This window comes from Ips typographus, linkage group LG3, assembly GCF_016097725.1.
Source record: "Ips typographus isolate SLU linkage group LG3, UJ_Ityp_2.0, whole genome shotgun sequence".
In the NCBI taxonomy this organism is placed as follows: domain Eukaryota; kingdom Metazoa; phylum Arthropoda; class Insecta; order Coleoptera; family Curculionidae; genus Ips; species Ips typographus.
In genome coordinates, this window is record NC_138424.1 from 3,645,046 (window position 1) to 3,670,607 (window position 25,562).

At 36.4% G+C, this 25,562-nt stretch overlaps 5 protein-coding genes and 2 long non-coding RNA genes across 26 annotated transcripts in view; 2 read left to right on the top strand and 5 right to left on the bottom strand.

Moving 5' to 3' along the window:
* Nucleotides 1–179: 179 nt before the first annotated feature.
* On the bottom strand, nucleotides 180–5,617 carry sesB (stress-sensitive B). The gene is made up of 6 exons (XM_081976171.1): nucleotides 5,458–5,617; nucleotides 2,465–2,546; nucleotides 2,231–2,410; nucleotides 1,936–2,170; nucleotides 976–1,117; nucleotides 180–853 (listed from the first exon to the last, which is right to left on the bottom strand). The coding sequence occupies exons 1-6, from the start codon at nucleotides 5,615–5,617 to the stop codon at nucleotides 753–755; spliced, it is 900 nt and encodes a 299-aa protein (XP_081832297.1). The 3' UTR covers nucleotides 180–752.
* LOC145726892 (uncharacterized) lies at nucleotides 1,758–2,114 on the top strand. The gene is made up of 2 exons (XR_014177734.1): nucleotides 1,758–1,838; nucleotides 1,892–2,114. It is a non-coding gene; the product is annotated as an uncharacterized LOC145726892 (long non-coding RNA).
* On the top strand, nucleotides 4,826–25,541 carry LOC145726890 (uncharacterized). Of its 15 annotated transcripts, none has more exons than XR_014177724.1 (14): nucleotides 4,826–5,242; nucleotides 5,303–5,793; nucleotides 14,746–14,808; nucleotides 14,860–14,889; nucleotides 17,578–18,090; nucleotides 18,142–18,319; nucleotides 22,961–23,119; nucleotides 23,530–23,770; nucleotides 23,823–23,895; nucleotides 23,983–24,287; nucleotides 24,347–24,499; nucleotides 24,840–25,123; nucleotides 25,193–25,369; nucleotides 25,427–25,541. It is a non-coding gene; the product is annotated as an uncharacterized LOC145726890 (long non-coding RNA). The 15 variants fall into 15 exon arrangements; XR_014177727.1 differs by having other exon boundaries at nucleotides 5,228–5,242; nucleotides 5,431–5,793; XR_014177721.1 differs by lacking the exon at nucleotides 4,826–5,242 and adding an exon at nucleotides 16,092–16,238 and having other exon boundaries at nucleotides 5,659–5,793.
* On the bottom strand, nucleotides 8,355–10,163 carry LOC145726883 (uncharacterized). The gene is made up of 8 exons (XM_081976169.1): nucleotides 9,943–10,163; nucleotides 9,672–9,884; nucleotides 9,381–9,616; nucleotides 9,242–9,329; nucleotides 9,033–9,188; nucleotides 8,716–8,979; nucleotides 8,573–8,662; nucleotides 8,355–8,518 (listed from the first exon to the last, which is right to left on the bottom strand). Exons 1-8 carry the CDS (start codon nucleotides 10,012–10,014, stop codon nucleotides 8,495–8,497), a joined length of 1,143 nt encoding a protein of 380 aa, XP_081832295.1. The 5' UTR covers nucleotides 10,015–10,163; the 3' UTR covers nucleotides 8,355–8,494.
* Nucleotides 10,283–13,695, bottom strand: LOC145726882 (uncharacterized). 2 transcript variants are annotated; one of them, XM_081976168.1, is made up of 11 exons: nucleotides 13,535–13,695; nucleotides 12,759–12,840; nucleotides 12,580–12,705; nucleotides 12,173–12,526; nucleotides 12,027–12,119; nucleotides 11,821–11,967; nucleotides 11,665–11,766; nucleotides 11,409–11,608; nucleotides 11,156–11,345; nucleotides 11,041–11,103; nucleotides 10,283–10,977 (listed from the first exon to the last, which is right to left on the bottom strand). In XM_081976168.1, the coding sequence occupies exons 1-11, from the start codon at nucleotides 13,541–13,543 to the stop codon at nucleotides 10,730–10,732; spliced, it is 1,614 nt and encodes a 537-aa protein (XP_081832294.1). In that variant the 5' UTR covers nucleotides 13,544–13,695; the 3' UTR covers nucleotides 10,283–10,729. The 2 variants fall into 2 exon arrangements, with proteins under 2 accessions (XP_081832294.1, XP_081832293.1); XM_081976167.1 differs by having other exon boundaries at nucleotides 11,035–11,103; nucleotides 13,535–13,694.
* On the bottom strand, nucleotides 17,418–18,821 carry LOC145726885 (plasminogen). The gene is made up of 6 exons (XM_081976172.1): nucleotides 18,679–18,821; nucleotides 18,442–18,622; nucleotides 18,113–18,307; nucleotides 17,943–18,058; nucleotides 17,735–17,886; nucleotides 17,418–17,680 (listed from the first exon to the last, which is right to left on the bottom strand). Exons 1-6 carry the CDS (start codon nucleotides 18,749–18,751, stop codon nucleotides 17,516–17,518), a joined length of 882 nt encoding a protein of 293 aa, XP_081832298.1. The 5' UTR covers nucleotides 18,752–18,821; the 3' UTR covers nucleotides 17,418–17,515.
* The window catches only part of sns (nephrin adhesion molecule sticks and stones), a 41,990-nt gene continuing 36,885 nt past the window's right edge, over nucleotides 20,458–25,562 (bottom strand). For 3 of the 5 annotated variants that reach the window (XM_081976162.1, XM_081976165.1, XM_081976164.1), the window contains exons 8-18: nucleotides 25,405–25,541; nucleotides 25,191–25,344; nucleotides 24,827–25,129; nucleotides 24,338–24,628; nucleotides 23,813–24,276; nucleotides 23,508–23,759; nucleotides 23,285–23,450; nucleotides 22,743–22,913; nucleotides 22,413–22,558; nucleotides 22,105–22,348; nucleotides 20,458–21,584 (exon numbers count right to left, since the gene is read on the bottom strand). In XM_081976162.1, the coding sequence (XP_081832288.1) occupies nucleotides 21,238–21,584; nucleotides 22,105–22,348; nucleotides 22,413–22,558; nucleotides 22,743–22,913; nucleotides 23,285–23,450; nucleotides 23,508–23,759; nucleotides 23,813–24,276; nucleotides 24,338–24,628; nucleotides 24,827–25,129; nucleotides 25,191–25,344; nucleotides 25,405–25,541 (2,675 nt within the window). In that variant the 3' untranslated portion in view covers nucleotides 20,458–21,237. Of the gene's footprint in view, nucleotides 21,585–22,104; nucleotides 22,349–22,412; nucleotides 22,559–22,742; nucleotides 22,914–22,942; nucleotides 23,111–23,284; nucleotides 23,451–23,507; nucleotides 23,760–23,812; nucleotides 24,277–24,337; nucleotides 24,629–24,826; nucleotides 25,130–25,190; nucleotides 25,345–25,404; nucleotides 25,542–25,562 lie in introns of all 5 variants that reach the window. The other 2 variants (XM_081976166.1, XM_081976163.1) reach the window with 2 other exon arrangements.

The following is a 25,562-nucleotide window of genomic DNA, read 5'->3' on the forward strand; positions in this document are numbered from 1 at the left end:
TTTTTGGTCCTTACTTTAAAAATTATATAGAAGCTGAACATTTGACTTGAATTAGGTAACTGCATTTTTCTAAAACAACGTGGCATTTTAAGTCAGAAATGTATAGAACACAACTATCAATTTAGAGTTATCTCCATACTCTTCTATAGTAATAGGATAGACAAGCAAAAAAAAAAAAGTTTCCGATTTTTTTGTTTTTTATTGATCACCAGACCGCATTAAAACTATCTGATGACGCGTAATAAAACAATAAGAATCAACAGGTCGTAACATTGCTTATCGACCAAAAGTCACTTTTTTAATACCTTTTCGAAAACCATCAGAAATCTACTGGAGCGTCGTGGCTATATCATTACATTTTGTGTTGTTTTGCGAGTCTTTCGGCGTTTCAGCATTTTATTACCGGGGAGAAAATACACATTACAAATAAATAAATTTACACCTAAAATAGTTGGGGTACGTTTATTTACAACAACTGTTCCTGGCTATGCCCGTGCTTCAGCTAAATTAAATATCGAATATCAGTTTTCAGGTTAACGTAAAAAGATAAAACACACACTGAATTTCTTAGTGTTCGGAATGATTTTTTCTGGCACACACGGCATAGCCACGAACACTAATCATAACGAGAAGGGAAAAAAAACGAAATTTGTATTACTTTATCTAAATCAGGCCCCTAAAACAAAGGAGCCCGACGACTGAAGATGGAGTGTTACGAAACAGTAATGCGCGAGAGTGACGTGATCGGACGCTTAGAGGAGGTTCTTGATTTCGTCGTAGAGCACCAACACGATGGCACCGCCAGTACCTCTGAGGACGTTGGAGAAAGCTCCCTTGAAGAAGGCTCCAGTACCTGCAATACATACACCACGTTAAATTTCGTAATTAAGAAGACTGACATAGTATGTGTGGCAAAATGTGATAGCTGGTTACACTTTAATGAAAATATTTTAGTAATTAAGTAAAAAGTGTTACCTTCTTGTTTGGCGATAGTGGCCCAGCAGTGAGCTGTGCTCTTGTAGATGACTTCGCTCTTGGCTCTGCCAGATTGCATCATCATACGCCTACGCACAGTATCGAAGGGATAGGAAATAATACCGGCCACAGTGGTTACAGTCTGGAAAAGTAAAACACACCATTAAAACCATAATTATGATACAAACTAAATTGATTATTGAGTTTCTAAGCCAGCCAAAAGAAGTTGGAGCAGTGCCACAGTACAATAAACTCAGTCACGTGTCATTTGTCAAACCCATAATTGTTATAATTATATAAAGAACTTATTTTTTGAATCAATGATAAATTATTTAATAGTTATTTAACAAAGGAGTGTATTAATGAAAGTGATTAATAATCGAAATGGTTTAAAGTGTTTAAAGGCAAACCGACATCATAGGCACCCATGACATTGACAGTGACAGTTAGTTCTGTGGGTAATGGTAATTGTCAACTAAATGATGTGCCTCTATTTCTCTCTGTTTACTACAAGTAAAAAAGGATGGAACTATACTATGAATGTATTTGGTTGCCTATGATAAAATCCTACAATAAAGTAAAACAATTGAAAAATCATGCATTAATGGGACATGGGACTCATCAATAAACGATTTTGCATTCGTATTTGTTTACATTCTAAAATTTAAAGTGAAGACAGCTGACAAATGCGACAATTTACTGAACATTTAAGAGCTTCCTAAAGCTTTTGAGGCTCTATGGAGTCAACAGAGCGAATGTCACGTCACAATGACGTATTTTGACAGTTGGGCAAATTAATGTTTTGTCATCCTGAGGTCACCAGTCAACACTAAATGCGACCAGCGGCCATTTTAAAATTATCTGTATGTTAACTTTCAAGTTTAAGCCGTTTTTTCATTCAAATATCAACTTTTAGCATGCAACTGATATTCATTTAGATCTAAATAAATAAAGGTATACCTGTGCAATAGCCCATGAGACAACCAGAGGAGTGTTCTTAGGGTCGGGCAAGATACCCTTAGCTGTGTCGTAGAAGCCGAAGAAGGCAGCTCTGTAGATGATAATACCTTGTACGGACACACCGAAACCCTTGTACAATCCACCGAGTCCGTCAGATTTGAAGATTTTGGCTAAGCAGTTGCCCAAACCGGAGAATTCACGGTCGGCACCGGCTTTACCTACATCGGCGGCCAATCTGCAAACAAGAACTTTAGTAAGCACATCCTAAAACTGAATTACACTTTTAGAAACCGACCTGGTTCTGGCGAAATCTAGAGGGTAGACAAAACACAGGGAAGTGGCCCCAGCGGCACCACCGGAGGCCAAGTTACCAAGGAAGTACCTCCAGAATTGAGTTTTCTTGTCAATGTTGTTCAAGAAGATTTGCTTGTACTTGTCTTTGAAGGCAAAGTTCAAAGCTTGTGTGGGGAAGTACCTGCACCATAAAATACAGTTACTATCATTAGTAATTAAGAAAAATACAATTTACCTGATGACGTTAGCGGTATTACCACGCCAGTAGGCCAATACACCTTGTTCTTTGGGAATACGGACAAAACAGTCGACCATACCTGCAAAAATTTGAATTTAGTAAGTAATATCAATATTTTATTATTATAGAAAGATTGCAAGAACGTTTGGTTTTACAAAACGGTGTTATCGGTAACAAGTAAAACCGAAATTAATGGTGACACACAAATCGTCAGATATCCTTGGTTCACTATTTTATTATTTATGTAATAAATCATCTATAAAATTAAAATTGTAAGTAAAAAATAACAAAACTAAAAGAATTCCCGAGAATTCCTGTATTTAAATTTTGTCCTGTTTTAGAATTTATGAAGAATTAAAAGTAAAGTTTGTGAAATGTCTTCTGAATTGTTCTTTAAAAGCTCTGCCAAGGTGGATTTATGAAAATTCAAAAATAATTTGTTTATTAATTAGTTGTATCAACCATCCAATATCAATCCAAATTAAAGTTTAATGTACTTTTAATCATGAAAGATGTCTTAAGTTTTCTCATTAGAATGCATGATAAGTTTGACAATAATAATGACAATTTTGACAATGGTATTGACAACTTTGACTAAATTAGTTGAGTATTGAACTTTTCAATTGCTGCCTGTAATGTAATACTCTGTAACCACAACACTTTTAGTAAAAGCATTTAAATCATGTTAAGGCAGTTAGAAATAGGGTCAAAACAGATAGGAATGTGTTTTACATTGTTGAGACTTCCTAATTTGGGTTAAACTTATTGGACTAGCAGCATGACTATTCCTAAAATAACCCTAGAGTTTTCAGTCTTTAATCAAATGAGTCAATAATGGTTTTGATAATGCCTATTTAACTAGTTTTTAGGGTCATAACTTATTAAAAAAACCTTCTTCCTGTTTTGATAAATGTATGTTTTTCAATTGATTGCAAGTGGCTAATGCCAATCTGGAAAATTTATAAGGTACTTAGTACAGCATGTAATTAGTTAAAATTTTCTTTAAATAATGAAGTACATACAGTACAACAAAAATTCAATGTTATATGTAAGACTACTTTTTATTTTTACTACTAAGGTGTATGAAATTCAAAAGTTGTAGGAAATACAATAGTAAAATGCGACATATAGGTACTTGCTGACTTCAATTATCTTATCTAATCAGGGTCATATGCAATGGGATATCTATGATTTGGTAACAAAGTAATTCAATTATCATGGTTCAAATTTCATCATTATCAGTCAAGTAAAAGCCTACCCTTATTTACACATATGTATGTGAGCCATGTGAGACCTTATAACTTAAGTCACATGTAATTTGTTAGTTTATACTACAATAATGATATCCAATTAGGGAACACAAGAGATGGCTAGATGGCATTTTGCTCCTTTAGTTCTGAATGGGGGCGTTTTTGATTAAACCAGATTAAACTGCTCTGACTGAGATGAGAGTGAATAATTCTGACTTACAACCATTCTTAATTAGTAGCTTTTGCTTATATTTTACATTACTGAAGTGGTGTGAGTTTAAGAGTTATTCTGAAAGTAGTTTTTCCTGTACGGCAAATATGAAAAAAATCATCCATAACACTGTTATGGTGGGTTTATATTCATTTAAGATTTAACATTTAAGATGTATCATCTAAGAAGTAAGAAATTAAAAGTGAGGTTAACCCATAAGATATGGCGCTTCCGTTTATACTCACGTATCATTTAACATGTATCATGTAAGAAGTGGCCTTGAAAATTGGTTATATTTTAATTAAGATTTAAGAAGTAAGGATTCTTAGGTGAAAATCGTATTGCGCATGTGTTCAAAGCTATCAAATGTCAACTATGGTAATCACGTGTGTTTGAAACGTTCTCTAATTGGTTACATCTTACATGTGTTTCTTTACTTCTTAAATGAGTATAAACGCACTTAAAAATCATAAATGATAAATCTTAGGTGATAAATCTTAAATGAATATAAACCCACCATTACATAAATTTAAAATCAGGGTTACAATCGAACCTAACTTTTGACCTTAACCATTATGAAATTTGAGGGCCTGAAACCGTAAAACGGTGTATTTGTGACGTCACGGACAGATAACATGCTTGCCCGGTCATTGATTGGTCGACGGATTCAACTCAAATAGTCTAAATCATTTTATATTTAACTGTATGCTCCAGTTTATCCTAATTATGTAACTACATATTTTTTCGGTGACCTAGAGACCTCGATTACCGTGCCTTTGAAAACTTGGCACCATTTTGCTTTTCGGTTTTATGAGTTTTATCGATCACACCCGTTCAAAGTGTCAGAAGCGACGTTGCCAAATTGTGATCGGTACGCGCGGTTAGATAATCGAATGTGACATTACGACACGAACTTTGATATCGCTTTAATTCGACCGCTCGGAATTATTTTTGTTATGCCTACGATTTGAATGAATTAAATTGTAGAGGTGACCCCTGGTTGTCGAGAGACGCCCAGGATCTATACGCGAAATATGGCAACGCTGAATGAGTAAGAAGTTAGCCACGCGTCTGAAGATAACTGGCCGGCAAGGTTGAATTTTGCACGTTGAAGAAAAATGCTTATATCGCTTTTGCTGGTCAATAACATCAGCATCACGTTTTCAAAAAAGTTACAATCAAATAGTAAAAGGAACGGAAATCGATAATGCTAAAGTAGTGACGTGGAGGCCTTGAACGAGAACATCACGAGGTTAAGTGGGGTGGCAAGAAGAAAATGGCTACTCAGTCAACGGCTCTGCAAAAGACCACGAGGTATCCTTTTATGCACTTCGCACTGGATCATTTAAACCTGTGCGTGATATTTTTGCCTAGAGCTTAAATGCAAATGACGTTGTAAGTGAGAACAGGTAGACATGATGCATTATGTAACCACTTAAAAAAAGTATGGGCGCGTATGTAAAAAACCAACTTGGACCATCGTGAGGCTTAACCAGACCTAGAACTAGCGGTAACTTGACCAATCTTACCTTTGTAACGCTGATCTTCAGGGATTTGCTTGGAAATGTGCTGTACTTGCAACAGCAATTTGACACGTTCGATGGGGGCGACACATGTTTTGGATACGGCGGCTGAGATACCTCCGGCGAGGAAATCCTTCATAAAAGCAACTGGGTCGGCTAGAGACATTTTGGCGTTAGTTTTTGAAGGGCTTGACTAAAAGGGTATGAACGACGATTTAGTCCAAGGTGTATTCGGACCGCGCACTGAACTGCGAGTGAACTAGGGGCGCAGGCTGTGAAGTAAAGAGAGAGAGGGCGCCGGTCATGTGCTCTAGGTCTGGGCTGCGGGACGGAAATAGATGGGTGCGTACGCAGTCTTATGACGTTAATCCTGAACAGTGTCGTATCAGTTGGGTTGGCATAAAATTCAATTTTCAACGCCAAGGAATTAACACTTGGAATAGTCTACTGAATCTCTAGTAGTCACAAAATGTACAACTGTACAAATTAAAGTCAAGTAACAAAGCAATCTTGAAAGATACCACTGTAGGAGTCTACTAACTGTCTTTAAAGATCATGAAAACAGCAAATACAAGCTCTATTCTGAAGTATGATTATGGATTATGAACATAATTTTGTTCATATTCTTATAAATAGCAACTCTGTTTTTCTTTTATAGATTATCTTGTCATTCTTTATTACAAGCTCCATCATATCAAAGAATTGAAAATGGCTAATTAAAATTTGTAGATGGGATCTTTTGATCGTTTGGTGAATGAAATATTGCCTAGTTAAATATGTAGTAACCGAACTATACATTTTCGAACTAACATAATACTATCGGTCTTCTCATATTATCTTATAAAGGTCTTAAAAATAACCTTAAAAGGTAATCTGTAAAATTATATTTGTTAAATGAATGCCATTTCCAGATACTTAGATCTACAATAAAGCAGCAGATAGCAATTTGGCTTCTTTAACCATGGAAAGTTTTCAAAATTTAGGCAATATTTTGATTGTCACATTAGAACTTATGTTACCAGGTTATCTATCTAATTAATTATTATTACTTCCAATATGTTTTACACTACACCACTGCCTCCCATTTAAGAGCAACTACGTAAACTCTCATTTGTCGAATAAATTACGTAGGAACCTTTTATAAAATAAAAATTGGCGTTGTGTATTAAATACGTCTATACAGCACGCGTGCTAACTTTTTCTCCAAAATCAGACATTTTTCCGTTTCGCCCTTCTTATCAGTGCAAGGTCAGCAATGGCTGGTATCGCGTATTGTAGTACAGAAGGTCGTACGTGTACATGACGTTACAAATAAATGAGTTGAACACACTCAATTTTAAGACGTATTCAATTGATAAACTATGTTAATTCTTAAATATGAACCAGTAATCAATATCAATTACAAATTTTTTCGAAACTTTGCAGTGGCTCTCAGATTGGCAGTACTATTATATATTGGAATAATTATTTTTTTTACATTTTAGGGTGAGCGGCATATACGAACCGGATACCAATTTCAAAAAATATTTAAAATTAGAGTAACGGATTATTGAAGCATGATGAGTAGAATAAAAAAAATAACAGCGAAACTGATATTGGAATAATAATCTTTTTTACATTTTAGGGTAAGCGGTATATACGAACAGGATAAGCGCCACTTATACGCAAAAATTTGTTGAAAAACTCGCAAAATAACTGTAGAGGTATAAATAGCATATTACATGACGTTACGTGTGGTTTTCTGGCACATGGACCAGTTTTCTTGGCGGCAATGAGCTTTGACCCACATTTTCCTAGCCAGTCAGCTGATGGGCTGTGCGTTACGTAAACGCGACACCCAAAATATCGTGTCCTGAGAAAAAAATAGTCATTGATTAGTGCCTGGTATTAGGTCGTAAATACTTTATAGGTGTGCAAGGGCGTCTGTGCACAAATAAACATGCACTTCATGACATTTACGTTGCGCCAGGTCCGTTTTTTGTTATCGCAATTTGTAACGGCGATTCCAGGCCAAATTTCTGTTTAGATAATTGAGTACGTTTGGAGGACAATCATTTTGATCCTATTTCGGATTTTACATTCGTAGTAGTAAATCGGTTATAAGGTTCCTTGAGTTCAAACTACTTCTCAACACACTTTAAAAACGATGGAAATGTCTAAGTAGTTGATGATGTACAGGGTTATTTACTATAAATTACCCACCCCTTATCATCGTTATTATTGCTCCTGGAAAATTGTAGAGTTTAAACTGAATTTTCTTAAGATGCTATCCAAAATTCAGTTACTCGCAGTTTAGAGGGTTTCTTAAATGGATCACCCTGTATATTATTGCATTTATAAAAAGGCGATTTTTTTCTGATTTCAAAAGTATATAATACTTTATTTTTATCTTAAACCGTTATTGAGTTATTAATCAAAGAATAATTCAGTTAATGTAATTACGGTATTGTGAACATGTGAGCACAAGTAGCAATGAAAACAGCAAACAATTTCGCAGATGATAAACTGGTTATAAAAAATACAAATTCATTTAAGCAATTTAATAATTAACACTCAACAAACGAACTTATGAATGAATGAATTTTGGAAAGCATCTTAAGAAAATTCAGTTTAAACTCTACAATTTTCATGTATAACTTTTTTTCTAGGAGCAATAATAACGATGATAAGGGATGGGTAATTTATAGTGAATAACCCTGTACATGAAATAGTTGTAGAGCAGAAAAATTATTATTTTTTTCCTGGAGTTTTAAAAGCATTAGGAAACTAAGTAATTTCAAACTGAGACTGTATACTTCTGGCCATCGTGGTGAATTACGTTTGTTAAGCACCTTAAAAGTTTTAAAGAAGATGAATTACCAACAATATACAAGGTAATAAAAAAATTATAGTGGATTTTCAAATTGTCTTGAGTTGTTTATTTGGTTTCTTCTAGTATATTTGAGGTTCTAGTAAAGAAATTAATCACAAAACTAGTTTTAGGCTTTACTCTACTGGCACTGGAGATCAAATCCCGATTCCGGTGAAGCTAGTGAAATTCCATTCAAGTTTTTTTTAACTTACTAATCTGAAATTTACACAAAGTTAGTATTGAACGTGTTGGGTTTTTGAAAATTTGAACCTCTTCTTCTAAAGCGTTTCGTTGCTCCTCCAACTCAATTTCTGTGACATCTTCAGGCTGTTTCTTTAAATCCTCCTCCATATAGTTGTTCTGTAACCCAATGCGCCATATAAGCTTTAATCTAGTTGCACTACATTAATTACCTGTAATTGTAATTCCTTGATTTTCTCTTCAATCCTGGCTATGCCTAGATCCTTCTCTTCAATACTGCGTTGTATCTTTGATAATTCTTGCGACATCTTCTCGGCCAGTTTTGCATATCTTTCCTTCAAGGTTTCGGTTTTCTGTTTAGTTTCAAACTCCCTTAGCCACATACTCCTTCTGACCTCACTAAGTTGCACTTTAATTTCCTCATTTGTTGAGATTTTAGCCTCACAGTCTTTCTTCTGGTCTTCTAACTTCCTCAACTGGTGTTTTTGTTTATGTTTACAAATATTCTGAGTATAAAGTGAATACTAACTTTTTGCTTCAAGAAATCAACTTCATTAAAGAGCTCCAGTGATCTGGTAATTATCATTTCTTCTTCTAGAAAGATAGCTTCGTGCTGAGGTGTTAACTTCATGTCCTGCAAACTTGTTGATTTTGACCCTTTTACGGTTTGTTGAGCGTCCGCTATCTGTTTTTAATAGAATACAAGCATATTGTAATATAGAACTTTATAACACTCACTAGAATCTTCTCTTCTAGTTCGTTTTTTATGGTAGCAATCTCACGTTTAATTTTATCAAACTCTAGGATGACATCAGCTTCTCTTAGCCTGTAAATCATATCATGTATTTGATGAAGTAAACTGTTGGTCAACACTTACTTGGCGGCTAAGAATTCGTCTTGCCAGTGTCCAATCCCTTGGCGATGCATATTTCTAGTTTTTTCCACATCATACTCGAGTCGGTTTAAATAATCGTGCAATTCTTGAAGAACGTCATCGCTTTCAGCTATGCGTAGTTTGGTTTTGACGAGGAGGTCATGTAAGCATTCTGTGACGTTTTTTTTGAAGTTTAGTTGTTCTTGCACAGGTCGAAGTTCGTCGATTAGGTTATTAATCTGTGACAAAATTACCAAACGAGTTTATATGGAAATATGCTAAGAAAAAACTTACAGAGTCAATTTGTTCCCTACATATCTGCAGGCGTTGAGATTGTTCCAAGGCTGCTCTTCTCTCAGTTTTCAATGTTTGGAGCAGATTATTCAGTTCGTTTTTTCTGGTGATAATGTCTACTTCGTTTTTCGTAAACTTCTCTCTCAATTCTTTGTTTTCTTCCTCCAATGTTTTAAGTCTGGTTTTTAGTTGACTGTTTAGCTGCTTTGCTCGCTGATGATGTGTACGATTAGGCTAGGCTTTTTGAAAATTTGCTGTATTGGAGACTTACCTCTAATTCTTGCTTTTTTTCTCGTTCTTTTTCCTGTAATGATAAAAAGGCGTTTTCCACAAATTTTAACATAACTGCGCTTTGTTATTGAACCTGTTCAACTAAGCTAGCAATTAATAACACACTGTAAAATAACATGGTTATCAGTTGCGTCATGTATTCCTGATAACAGATAACGAATTAATTGTTCAGAAGTTTTCAGATTAACACACACGATTGTTGTAGTTAGCTTCACGTTCATCTTTCTGATAATACTCACCTTGTCTGAGGAATGCACTGATTATTATGCTGGTTGAGTCATGTGTGGGAATTAACATAACATGAGAAAAAATAATAGTGGTATTGTTGAAAATTTTTATTTCAAATAAATACATATGGCTATATACACGATGCACTAAATGATTACATTTTTCCATAAATCAGTTCCTTAACATGGCAGTCGTCGTCAGTCATCCTTATATCCTCTTAAACTAGCTAATAAATAATGACATATTAACAAATAAACTGCAAGGTACTATGTATGAATAGTGTAAATTAGTTCCCTGTAAGTACTAAGATGGCGTAGTCAAACAGTGACTCTAAAAATTAAATTACATAGAAACATTCTAATAATATTTTGGCAACTAGTAGAAAAAAAAGCATTCTTTAAGAACACTTTGACTATAAGAGAGTTGGGATAAGTATTTTAGGAAGTTGAACTAGTCCCTAAAATAGTTATCAGTTCTCAAGATCACATAAACCCGAATCTCTAGCGAGTTTCATTATAATATTTGCAAATTGACTGCATTTAATAGTAACCGTTGCCGTTACCATTACCATTGCCGTTTCCGTTACCATTGCCGTTGCCATTCCTGTAACCGTTCCCATTCCCGTTACCGTTGTAACCGTTGCCGTTTCCATTACCGTTGCCGTTGTATCCATTGCCGTTTCCGTTTAATCCATTGCCGTTGCCGTTTCCGTTTAATCCATTGCCGTTGCCGTTTCCGTTGCCATTGCCGTTTCCATTACCGTTACCATTGTAAACGTAACCATTTCCTAGATAATCATACAATTACTTAGACTGTGATAAGTGTTTTCTGAAATTTGTATTACCGTTGCCGTTGCCGTTTCCGTTTACAGGGTATCCATTGCCATTACCGTTACCATTGCCGTTGGCTTCGCCTAAATCAATATAATTTTGAAGTCAATCTTAGCTAACTACATAAAATCTTACCTTCGTAGGTCACAGTAGGTTTGTAGCCCCAGGAGTCAACTTCGTAACTGACAATTTGCCTCCTGCCGTCAGGGAGCAGCACGTAGTATTCTCCAGTGGTGAGTTCGCCGTCTCTTTCTTCCCTGTGACCGAATTCGTTTCCGGATTCTGGGTCGTTTACGTCGTATTGGAATTGGTATTGAGCGGGTTCCTAAACAGATTTAATGGTCGATTTTTTAAACTGTGTTTTTTTTGCAAATAAAGCGTTTTATACCGTCACTGCTTCTTCTCCGTTACCATTTCCGTTGCCGTTTCCGTTAGCATAACCGTTGCCGTTACCGTTACCATTACCGTTGGGAGGTCCATAGACTGGGGCAATACCGTTTCCATTACCATTACCATTACCGTTTCCGTTGCCATTGCCGTTTCCGTTGCCATTTCTTGGGGGTCCGTACACTGGTCTCAATCCGTTGCCTTCATAATCAAATGGTTAATGTTTTGTTGTTTCTAACTTGTAAGTAATGTGTTACCATTTCCATTGCCATTAAGTCCGTTGCCGTTACCGTTACCGTTACCATTTCCGTTACCGTTTCCGTTTCTTGGGGGTCCGTACACAGGTTTCAGTCCGTTGCCTGTGTAACCAAATTATTAAATTTTTGTACTTTTAAGTTGTAAGCATAGCTTACCATTTCCGTTACCGTTGAGTCCATTTCCGTTACCGTTGAGTCCATTGCCGTTACCGTTGAGTCCATTGCCGTTACCGTTGAGTCCATTGCCGTTACCGTTACCGTTTCCATTTCTTGGAGGTCCGTATACTGGTCTCAATCCGTTGCCTATTAATTTATTGTTAGTTAAATTTTGATTGCAAATAGTTATAGTAGAGACTGTTTACCGTTTCCGTTACCGTTGCCGTTTCCATTACCGTTTCCATTTCCATTACCGTTTCCGTTCCTTGGTGGGCCATATACTGGTTTCAAACCGTTGCCTTAATAGTTGAATCAATTAAAATTGTATTCGAAATTTTACAAGTGCAGTTACCATTTCCGTTTCCGTTACCGTTGATACCGTTTCCATTTCCATTGCCGTTGATACCATTGCCATTGCCGTTTCCGTTGATTGGAGCTCCGTAAACTGGTCGTAGGCCATTTCCGTTACCATTACCATTGAGGCCGTTTCCATTTCCATTGCCGTTAACACCATTTCCATTACCGTTTCCATTGATTCCATTTCCGTTACCATTGATGCCGTTGCCATTACCGTTGCCGTTGGGAACTCCATAGACTGGAATAATGCCGTTGCCGTTGCCATTACCATTACCGTTACCATTACCATTAGGAGGTAGATAGCTGCTTCCGGGTATTTGGTCACTGTCGACGTCTGGATATCCGTTTCCTAATGTGATTTAAAACTTAAACAATGTTGGATAGATCAAAATGGCAACGTACCATTTCCGTTACCGTTACCATTTAGTCCATTGCCGTTACCGTTGCCATTGATGTAACCGTTTCCGTTACCATTTCCGTTGCCGTTCAGACCGTTGCCGTTACCATTACCGTTGTAACCGTTACCATCTGTAGTTTAAAGTAAATTTTAATTTGTTACAATTTTGGTTATGGTAACTTACTTCCGTTACCGTTGGGTGGAAGGTAAAGTGGTGCTTCCGGTCGTGCTACTACGGACCAAGCCAACAACAAACAGGGCAAGAACTGGAAAAGTTAATGATTAAAGTGTATTGTTAAACGCCTTAAATGGTAAAATTTAAATCGAGAAATTAGTGGTGACGTGGAAAATCTTAAAATTTCACAACACTAACATCTGCAATACTTAAAAAAGTGAAGGAAAATGTGCATATAAATTAAAGCTATTAAGTAAGATGCTTTGCAACAATTATCTTCAACATATTCCAAATTGCCTTACTCAATTTATCTTACTATAGACAGACATTACTGTAACAGTTTTTCTTTATGGTGACAAGCCAAGGGTGTATGTGAACGACCAGCATTAAATGGTATATAATTCCTTTTGAGGTAAAGACTGAGGTGAAGAAGAACTCATTAAAGTTGTATTTAAGATAATTTTTTATTTCTCAGTAAAATGGAAGAAAATTTATTGAGTATTAAGTAAGTAAAATTAACAGCATTGTGTAAAAAATGAAATTGTGTTCTAATAAGCTTTCTCAAAGTATTAAATATAGTTGAAGCAGGCAATGAAATTTTTTATTAAGTGAAAGAAGATGTGGGTGGGTAGTATATTTTGAATTAAAAAATAAAAAAAATTTGTAAATTGATTTAACAAATAATTTAGAGGTGTTTTCAAATAAGAATAAAGATAAGAAAAAATGATGGAACACTTTTTGAAGAAGAGAATGTTATACAAAAAAAATAAAAAAGGAATACTCACCTTTATCATTTTGACTAGAAGTTTGGGGTACACAAATACAAAACTCAAAAAAACTTTAAGAAACTGAACAATTATCTCATATGAGATGTGACAGTTTTTGTTTTTTTTATTAAAACTTGAACTGTTCCCGAACAGCTGACGATGGCTGAATGAATCTTCGGATGATGAGCTCGTCTTTTATACGAAAACCAACGTGATTTGCGATCATGTATTCAGATCAAAATTCGTTTAGATTTTTATGCAACTACGCATAAGATGCAGAAGGGAGAAGGAATTCGGCCCCTATGGGAATTTTGTGGAGGGAACCCACGCTCATTCGCGGTACCTTAAAATCTATACGTCGTTGTTGTTCTTCTTTAGTCCGGTCAATTCAGATGAATTGGGTAACATTTACCACTCAATTGTTATTAAATTAATTTTGGATATTGTTTCAAGTTTCTGCCTAAAAACGTTTATGTTTCTAAAGTGTTCTTGATCATTTTTGGGATGGCGATCATATAATTATTATGTAGGCCTAAAGGTGTTAGATTCTAATTTGCTCGGACTAAAGTAGACAATCTAAATTTATCCAAGAACGTTTAATAAAAATGGATCGTCTTCTTGCGGCAACTTGCAATATACGGCATGTACGGGGTACTAGAATGGTACGGTCAATGTCTTTGAATGTGTCGCATATTCCTTCTTTCAAATGTCACTTTCAGTAATCGTCAAAGGAATCTGTTAATTGCATAGAATATGTGTTAATTAGTTATTCACTTCGGTAATCTTAATATTGTGCTGGGGCGCCATATTGCTTCTATGCGAGCTACACTCTTCCAGAATTATTATTATTAATTAAAATTTAATGTTTCCGTAAGATGACAGTTGTTAACAAAATAGCGCAGTCACGTCCCCATACTTACACCATTTCGTAAACGTTCCGTAACGGTACCTAAACTGTCTCAAAAGACAATAACCGAGGGAAATAAATCTTACATGTGGCTCGTGATTCTCATTGCATTAGGTAATCGCATCGACAGTTTTTAGTTTGTCACTCGATTTAGGAATCGATATTAGGTCAATGTTAATAATGCTCGAAGATTTTAAAGGAAGAAATGATATACTGAAGAAAATCCAAAGAAGAATTTCGGTTAATTTATGTATCGATAATTTTACTATATCTGGTACTACTATTCATTTGTTATTTTCAAAATTACTAATTTTTGTTTTAGAAACTTCAAAGTGGATCCTGCCTGAACAGTTAATATTGCAAGAGATGTCCAGTAGATGATCAGGTATAGTGTTTCTAGTTCAGTTTTTTTGTAACTAACTGTTGTTTGTTTTAGGAAGTTAAGCAGCACCCAAATCCACGAAAAGTGAGCCAAATGGTTGTTTACTACATGTACAGGGTGATTGATTCAATTTTGACCACCCCCTTAACTTCAATAATTTTGATTTTAGCAAAAAACGTTAAATACAAAACTAGTAGATATTTAGGTCTACTTTATTCTTAGATAAACAGTTATTATACAGGGTGTCCCAAATTTGAGTAACAAACCAAACTTATGTTTTTTTAAATACAATGACCAACTTTTTATCCGATATTTGAATTCTACGTCAAATTCTAGGCCTAATTGATGTAAAATGTTTGTATAGATATTGAACTGTTTCTGCAGCAGCGTCCTTGACTGATTGAATTTTGACCACCCCCTTAACTTTTTTATTTTTGATATTAGTTAAAAAACTAGTTGTAACAACTTAATTGTATATATTTAAGTCTACTTTACTCTTAGATAAACAATTATTATACAAGGTGTCCCAAATTTGAGTAACCAAATTAACCCTTATTCACATAGTCGAGGCAATATTGTTAATATACAATAAGTATAACAGATGCTGCTGCGGAAAAAGTTGAATATTGATACAGACATTTTACATCAATTAGGCCTAGAATTTGACGTAGAATTCAAATATCGGATAAAAAGTTAGTCATTGTATTTAAAAAAACATAAGTTTGGTTTGTTACTCAGATTTGGGACACCCTGTATAATAACTGTTTAGCTAAGAATAAAGTAGACCTAAATATCTACTAGTTTTGTATTTAACGTTTTTTGCTAAAATCAAAATTAGGGAAGTTAAGGGGGTGGTCAAAATTCAATCAATCACCCTGTACACGGTATGGCGTCTCCATCTTCTTATCCTCTTAAAACTGAAATTTTAAGTAAGGTGTTATGAATTTTAGTTGGATGCAAAATTCCTTTATTCTAATACTAAAACACAAAGACTACATTTTATAAGTGAGTTCGTTCAAAATCATGATTACTTAACGAATTAATCATAGATGATGATATTCACCGAGTGGTTTCAATTTAACGACTCGTCATGCAAGATCATATCTGTCGATCCATCGAACATCTTCCTACTTACAAAATCTACGTTCCTCTACTTGCGAATGAGAATGTAACTTACTTCTGCCTAACCTAGGCCAATTCAGTTGCGCAACTTTTCTAAAACCATTATTTTGAAAAATCAATTTAGAGAGGCTGGTAGCTTTTAATTAAAATTATTTGCCTTTTAGGTTGTACATTACCATGACGGTTGCCTCACTTAAAAATTGGCATTTTCGCAGTTAAACGAATGCCAAACCAAACTAGGGGATTTTTATTAGGCCCGTGCATCATCTTTTGTCCAGGTTGCTCAACCCTTGGGGGTTAGTTAAGCTTAGGTAAGCCTAAACAGGTTCCCTTCGAGAGCCGTGACATTTTCAAAAAACAATGTCGATCCACTTTTTATTCTAATGCAATTAACAGTCTCTCGAACGGTAAAAAAGCGGATTAGATAGATTAATTAATCAATCAAGATGCATCGCGCGATGCTGATAGCCGTTACGTAGATTTTTTGCAGCCTTTTAAGGGTAGAACTTAATTGGCCCCAGTGACCAGCGTGGAATCTTCATTAGATCATTCTGACCAACTAATTATTTAGTTTAATTTTGATGTTGGCCAATCTGAAAATGAAAGTGATTTTTTTGAAGGTCGACGGTTACGTCAGCCAGCAAGTTGAATAAGGGCCCACTTAAATACACTAAAGAGAGAGAGATGGGGATATTAGCAAAGACTTCGTGACTGTTTGCATTAGATTCTCATCCATTTCACTCTTCAGCTCTTATCCGACAGCATCTTGCAAAGCTCGAAAATCAAATTAACTGAATTTATTAGTACACATTTGACGTAGGAGCATCTGCTTCTTCAGTCTCTTGTAATAAATAACCAGAGTGCATAAGCAGGCTATCATCTCACTGAATCTTCAAGAAATTGCAGCATTTTTCTTAAAAAAGTGTATTTTCAAGATGACAAAAAAATGCAGTCCCTTCGTGATGCGGCAGTTTAGTACCATAAAAGGCAGCTTCAGTATAAAGAAAATTATCTGCCAATCTGTATAACGTTGCAATGACTATACGCAAGTGCGTATGAGTGCTCATAAAAGGAAAATCTGCGATAAAGAAGTCATTATTGCCTCACTTGCAATGGGTAAAGGTTGGAAATATGGTTCATGGTTATCTAGCGTTTAATTGGAGCAGTAAACTTTAATGTCCGATGTTTCATATATGTGATATTTATACGGTGACTTTGTTTTCAATGGGGACATTTCCATCACCCACACTCAGCAATAAAGGTAAGTGAGGTAATGATTTTCTTTCGAGTTAAATTAATGTTTGTGCGCGTTGTAACTTTATTTAATTAAATATGACAGGTTTGGTTGGAACTGTTCTCATAGAACGATTTAGTATTCAGATAGTAAAATCCCATTGAAAAATATATGTACGTTTTACATCAAAATTTAATTAATCTAAATGTTTTATTATATTCTCCAGAAAAACAAAAGAAAAGTAAAACACATTGCATCTCTTAAACAAATTTAATACTGTATCAATGACTAGATTCCAATCACATTTAAAGCAAAATTCTCAGTCTTTCTGCTCATTTTTATCTCGCTTCGAAATTACTTTTTAACCACTCCTCGTATCCAAGGAATAAATTCTGACACTCTTGTATAAATTCCAGGTAAATAAGGGCGTGCGCATCCGATACCAGTGGAGACTACACCCACCACCATCATTCTGTCAGGGGCGTCCATGTCCACCATTAAGGGACCGCCACTGTCTGCCTGTATTTCAATGTTTGGCTTAGCAACGTTTTTCGTTGTGGACGATAAACTTACCCAGCAGGCATCAATTCCACCCTGTTCGTGTCCGGCGCAGATTTGGCTCTCTTGGATTTTCGTCTTTTTTCCTTGCGATTTGTACCAACTTCTGCACTTTTCCGTTTCGATTACGTGTACTTTGGCCTTCTGCAGCACAGTGGCTCTAGCACCTAGACAACGATCATATCAAAACAACAATTTACTTAAATCAGGGGGGTTAAATTACCATTGCCTCGATGCTCTTTAGTCCAGCCCCATCCTGCTACAGTGGCCAGAGTATCCTGGAAGGTAGAGTAGGACTTTTCTTCAGGACTCCCAGTAGGTAAACAAGCAGGAATGACACTGGAATTATTTAATGTATTATAAAATAACAGGTTAGTGGTAATTAGTAGCAACCTTTCAGTCCAGGAAATTGGTTTTACTAGTTCCAGAATGGCAATGTCGTTTTGGACTTTGTTGCAAGAGTATCCAGGATGGACTATGACGGATTTGACAAGCGATTCATAGGTTTCTGGATCGGTGTTGGTCAAATCGTGTTGGGCTACTGTGACTTTGACACTGTCTGGTGACAGATGGTTATCACCACTTCCACTGAAATTTCAGGTATGTTTGTTTTAATTAAGAGAAATTTAAACTCACCATATAAAATTGACCGTTACTGGTAAATATTCAAATCAAATAATGTTATAACACTTTTTAAGAAAAAAATGTAATTATAAACTTACGTGCATAAACAATGGCCTGCAGTCATTACGTGACTTCTACTAATTAGAGTACCACCGCAAAAGTGGTTTCCCCTACGTGTAATGGATACCATCCAAGGAAATTCCGATTTTCCAGCGTCTTGTCCACCCACAATTTTTCCCTTCCTCCCCTTTCCCATTCGGCCACATTCAGTATCTGCAACTGTACACCCCAAACTGTTTAGTCACTCACTTTCTACTTAAACTTAAAATACTTACAATTGTTAAGGGCTTCTATGCCTAAAACTGCCGAAACAACAATAACTAACGGAACCCAAAGTATCATCTTCATTGTTTCGGCAAATTGTCAGTGGTGATATGATAATGATCGAATGAATGTCGCCTGCATATATGGGTAGATTTGTTTTCCGGGTGTAGGTGGTAGGGACACCCTTCAGTGGGCGTTAAGCGCGGTCTCAAGGGTGTTTTATTCAAATCAGCTGGTCGTCGAACTTTGTCGTTAAAATTCGCATTTATAATTTCAATGCTGGCACCGAACAATTTTTTTTTCGGCGACCTTGCGTCTCTGCTAAGGTTTTCATTGTTTCGAATCAGGAAGGAAGCGACAATTTGCTAATATTGCAATATTGATGTTTTTTAGCCATCAATGCTATCAGAAATAGAAATGCATCAAAATCCTTCATAAATCTAAAGTATTTAATTTAAACCAACAAGCAGTTGTATTTGAGTCATGGCAGTTTCCAATTAGGCGATTCTTCATCTTCAATTCAAAGGTATTTTAAGTCTAAATTATTTCGTTCTAATATGGTACAAGCTTTATGAGTAGGTTTTCAATTAAGGAGAAAGGTTAGATTAGTGAAATTTTTGATCATTTGTGGTCATTCTGTAGTTATGCGCGTGTAAACCTGTCCAAAAGTTAGATTTATTCAGAGTTCAAAGAATTTTAACATCTACTGTATTATACAATTCAAGGTTATTAAGGCCATAAATCATTTATTGACCAATAAACACAAGATAATAGTCTAAAGATATAACATCGATATACTGTGATAAAAGGATAACTTCGACCTTTAAAGACAACTAAAAGGGGTGATAAAAAAACATTGTGTATGGTTTCACTTTATATTTCGTAGATTTTTAACAATATTTTAGTATGAAGGTAAACATACATACAAGTTTTTATTGACTGGACATTTTAACATTTTTTACAATGAGCATTCATTCTTTATTGTTATTGTAACAGTTAAAAAACTCACTTCCCACCAAGATTTAGAATCCGGTGACTCCTCTGTTGTTTCAAAGCCAAAACATTATGGATTTTGACTTTGAATTACAGGATTATCGTTTAATAGACACAGATATTAATATTTAGATTTTTCCTTAGTATTATGTACACAACGCGATAAATATTTAAAAATTCAAAATTAGTCCTCGCAAAATTGAGATTGAGTTTTCTTTTTTTGATATTTGGACCGATGCCATTCTTGATCTTTTTTATTCCGATTTGATAACGGGATCCAAAATCGTTCAGTCTCATCAGGGACAGTGCTTACAGTTATTAATAAACAAAATCAGGCCAGAGAGGCAAAACCAGACAGGTTTAACCTATCCTAACCGTAAACGCATACAAAAGCTTCTTAAAAATTGGCGTAATTAAAAACCTTTATGTACACTCATTGGCAGATTTTCACAAAATCTTTTAAAGGCACTTTTTACATATTTTTTTTACCTAGTAACAACTTATTTGGCAGAAATGGAAGGTTTATGTTTCGCAGTAACAATCCTTGTAGGGCAAAACGAACTGCTCAATACCGTCAAGCCAATCAAAACAGAACGTTACAAAATCACAGTCTGATATATATATTCGCTCGCTCTGTATATTATGGTGCGCAATATACACTTAGGACTTTAAAAGCAAATTTTGTATTCAACTTATTGAAATATCATAGTAAGTAACTATGCTACGGTAGTCGATATCTTTTACCCTATTCGTCCGAGGAAATTAAAAGGTAAAGGCAACAAAACCAAAAAATAAACTAAACTTAAAAAAATATTTATTCCGATAGGTTTGTTAAAAACTTGAAATTGCTTAAAATGGACTGTACAACAAGTAAATGCGTTTAAGTACAAGAAAATTAAAAAATATATTTACACTCCCTAAAATGTTCCAGATAACTTAAAAAAAAGAAGCACGAACTAAATTACTTTGGTTGTTCCATTGGACTAGTTAATATAATATATATAACGAAGTAATTTTGAGAATTTTATGTATGTACAAAAAACTATATACACTAAACAGTCATTAACAATATGTTAATTCCAGAAACGAGACATAATATTTTCAATTATTGTTTGCAAAAATAACACGTTATTCCCTAAATTTATTTACCTATCTAAGGATCACATAGACACTTTTCACCTTAACAACTGATTATCAGTTAGCACACAGTTACGTCGCAGAGGTCAATTGACCACATTTTAGTTAATTAATATTAATATCGTAAAAAAAGAAATCATGGAGGCAGTATTCAGTTAATTTCAAATCAGTTTTCGCAGCAATGAGCAAAAAACATATCCTCGAGGGACATCCCACGTCTCCTAGAGGGGGATCCTAGATGTAACTCACACCCATTTACAGTCCGGGCCACGCCTCTTTGTAGACAGGAAAAACAGAACAACGTATGCCAGTCTTAAGTTTTTTTTTTGATTGTAACGCCCATCCACATTTGGAGCTGCGCGCGTAATAAATAACACCACTCTTTCACTCGCACTCACATAATTTTACAAAACATATAGAATGTCAACGCCCCCCTGATCTCAGACAAGATGTCCCTCCTGTTCGTTCACTCCGTAACCGTTACCGAAACTGGTCAGTTCCCGTTTCTGAGTCAGCGTTTGAGCCTGCAGAATCTGAGCGTTCTGGCTGGTGTTATGCAGAACGTCGGGGGGCGGCACGTGCCTCTGATGACGCAGCAACGAGCCATTGGACGGCAACGGGGGCGTGGCCGGTGTCATGCCGTGCTGTAGATGAGGGTGGGCGGGGATTGGAGGCGCGGTTTGGAAATCTAGAGGTGGCGGGTATGACAAATACCGGTCCGAGACGTTATAGTAGCTGCCATCTGCTGGTGGTGTTGGGGTGGGGGCGCTCACGTATGATGATTTACCTGTAAGTAGATGCTTCATTTTTTTTTTGTGATTTTGTATGATCAGACAGTATTAATAGCCCACCAAAAACATCATACACAAACAAAACAATATTTTTCTTGCTGTTAACTTATCTTAGAGAAATGTGGAACCATTTGGTTTATCCAATGTAGCTTTTATTCACCGCCACCTAGAGTACACTTATGTGTCACTTTGGCAAGCAAAAGCCTTTTAGAAAATATTATTTATCTATGACTAGCATGGTACGGTACAGTTATTATCGCACTAGTGGCTGTAAAATCTCTCATTACGTAACTCAAAGTTAGAGAATAGAATTTAAAAAACTCGTGTGGTCTACTCGGTCTACGACCTCGTCATGCCAATACCACACTAGTAATGTAAATAACTATTTTTTTATAAAAAGTATGTATTCTTAGACGCTCAGGGTTTAAAAATCATTAGTATAAAAATACACACAAAAAAGTTACAAAGCTAGATAGGGAACTTAGTAAAATTAGTGAGTTAAAAAGGGTAACACACCTGACATGCCCATACCAGGCCCGTAATGGCCCAGACTTTGGTCGTCACGTGACCGCGGCCTGGTGTCATGCATGTGATGGTGATGATGGTGCGGATGGGGAAGAGTGTGAGTTTTATGGGCCATGTTCATAGTAACGCCTCCCATTTGCATCTCGTACACCGGGTACGCACCTGGGGGATAATCCACCGGAGGCGGTTGTTCGATAATATAAGAGTTTGGCGCCTGTTTGCTCCTGCTGTCCTCCTGTTGCGTGCGAATTTTAAGTTAAGTGGTGTTGAAATAAGGGTGTAAACGTAGCTAAAATTACCACATATTCCGTGTTGCTGCCCTCGTTCGAGTATGTTTCACTTTTCTCGCTCACCGACGACAACGTTTCCCCCGTCATTGTGTCGTTGTAACTGCTCGGAGCGTACATCTCTATTGTAGCTGATTTGCCGGTCTGGTTGCTTTGTTCTGTGTCGCAAAAAAAGGAACAATGTTTTACTATGTTCCTCGTAAAATGTTTTAATTAAATATGTATGAGTTTAATTATAACTAAAAGCGTGACTTTATTCTGGTGTTTTGCTTCATGTAGACCTCATACAAAATTAAATTAACCAAAAATTTCTTTTCTTTACCAAAAAAAAAAAAAACAAACCTCGAATTCGTTTAGCCCTTCGTTTTAACATACATCCGGCTACTAAGCCAATGTTAAGAACGAGCAAAACGACTCCGATAACCGAGACGCTAATAATCATTATTCGGGACAAGTCCTCCTTTTCAAGCATGTCCTGAGGCATGACCTTTTCCACTTGATCCCCTTCGAAAGCTAAAATGAAAAACAATCGGATTAATTACCTGAAGGTCGTTTTTTAGCGCGTCTGTGCAGACAACAGCCGATTAGTAAGACGTTCATTAGGATTAGTAAAGTGCCCACTATTGTGCCCACGATCACCAGGAAACCGGGAAAGTTACGCAGATTTCGCTCGTCCAGGCTCGGACTCGAATAGGACGGAGGAATCTTATCTGGGTTTGGTTAGTAAAAAGAAGTTGAAATGTTAGTACAGACTCAAATTAGTTCTTCCTTATGTGTCTCAAATCTTTTGATAGAAAAATCTACAATTATACAATTAAGGTATACCTAATCAAAACTCAACAACCAACTAAACAAAAGGAACAATTAGTACTAAATACACTTACTAGATGTTTTGATGGATGTCAAATCAGGCATATAATCGCTGTTGCCCAATTTATTGGAGGCCATTACGGAAAACACATATTGCGTGTCAACATCCAGCCCTTTAATCGTATAAGTTGTGGCGTTTGCAGGTCGTACATCTTCGTATTTGTAACCGTCATCGTTCGCCTGAAATCCCATCAACGCTCACATCTTGAGCTCTGATTAAATAGACAAAACACGAACCTTTCTGTATCGAATTTTGTAGGATGGAGTCAAACCACCATCAAATCCTGGCGTCCACGACAACAGAACAGAATCGTGGGTGAAGTTTAGCACCTCCAACATGGTAGGTATATCGGGTATTGACGTCACTTCCAATCGCAGCGAAATCGTTGCAAATCCCAGGTCGTTTCTAGCAACGCATTCGTAGTTGCCGTAGTCTGCTGATGTCACGTGAGTAATGTACAGGATGGACTCTGATGTTAACTGATCGACCTGTGGTAGAGGTAAGTCATCACATTGATAGTTGATAGCCTAAAGAAACTTACCTGATTGTAGGTAGTGTAGTACTTTCCGGTGGTGTTGGCACTTATAGTGTTACCATTTCGTGCCCAAGTGTGTCGAGGCAAAGGTGAACCTTGACTTCTGCATATTACCTTTCCCGTTTCCCCAGCATCACTGGCAAATTTCGATAATGACGGACTATTTTTAATTTCAGGCTTGTGTTTTACAATCAGCAGAACATCTCTAGTAGTGGCATTTCCCACTCCGTTATTAGCAATACATTGGAAAGTCCCCAGGTCATCACGGGTCACTTGGGTGATTCTTAAGTAAGACGTCCCGTTCTTGTCGTACATTACTGAGGTTCTGGCATCAAAGTCTGGAAAATCATCTCGTTTCCACGTTATAGTATCATCAGCCAAAGGATTTCCATCGGCAGTGCAAGACAACGTAGCATCCTCTTTAGGGTTAACTATTACAGTTTCGCTGGTCTGAGTTATGAAGGCAGGATCTAAAATCCAGGTAAACCAATTTAGAAACAAGCTTAAATTTAAGTAAAAGCCATCACATACATTGAACAGAGATATTAACTGAAGCCATGGCGCTGCCTTGGGAATTTAAAGCTTCGCAGTTGTAGACTCCGGCATCGTGTCTAGTTAACCTAGTTATGTTCAGCACTGGGCCATCGGAAACGATTCGTTCACCCCCATTCGATGAGGATGCTTGAGTGATAGGTAAGCCGTCTTTAGTCCAAGTGAAAGCAATGTTATCCGGATTGCCGTCTGCTCTTAAGGTTATTATTAAGGGTTCGTTTTCGATTCCTGTTACGCTTTCTTCGTTGTTTTTGTCGAAAATCGGTTTGTCTGTAAACAAAAGAATTATTAGCGTATATGCAAGTATAAATTGTATTACAAGAGACAAATGTGTCAAACATACACATACAACCATACATCAATATTTAAGGATTTTCCGGAGGAAATTTATTAACTGGCTACTGATTAACAGCATTAAATACAGAATGATGGTTTGTTATTTCACAAGTAAAATTCGTATTCACTTACATAAAACTTTCAGGCTGATTAAGTCGTGAGCGCTGCGTTGCAGAGCTTCGTTCTGAGCTTGACATGCGTACTCGATCCCATTCATATCTTCGGTTACGTTGATCTTCAACTCAATTGTGGACACTGTTCCTCCGTGCAATCCTTGCTTGGTGTAGTTTTGGAATCCCTCCACCGGAATACCTTCTCTCCACCAGGACAACTTGGCCGGAGGGTTGCTGGAGCTAGAATCACAGACGAGGGTCGCTTCTTGATTGGGCTGAAGATCTGCAGGCTGTTGCGTGATTCTGACTGTTTCAGGTGGGTCTGTTTGAATGTGTTATTTTAATAAGAACGGTTTGAGTTTGATTATTAATGAAACCCTTACAGTATACACTCATAGTGATTGTTTCGAAAAGTGGAATTTCTGTAGCTGAGTTAGTAGCTTCGCATCGATACCTGGCTTCGTTGTCTGTGATGTTAGTTAAGATGGTTATTTCAGCTGTTACTGATTTGTCTGTGGATTTCGTGGTAGAGTGGATCTGGAATTTTACATGGAGATTTGTTGTAACATTATTAGACTGTTTGTAGATAAGGCTAACCTTCTTGTCGTTTTTGTACCAGGTTAAAGATGCAAGGGGGTTTCCTCCTGAAGATGTGCAGGAAATTTTCTGAACTGTTCCGGCGGGTACGTGCGTCCCTTCTGTATAGCCATGGATAAAGGGTTGACTGGGCGGATCTGTGTAAACTAGTTTCAGCA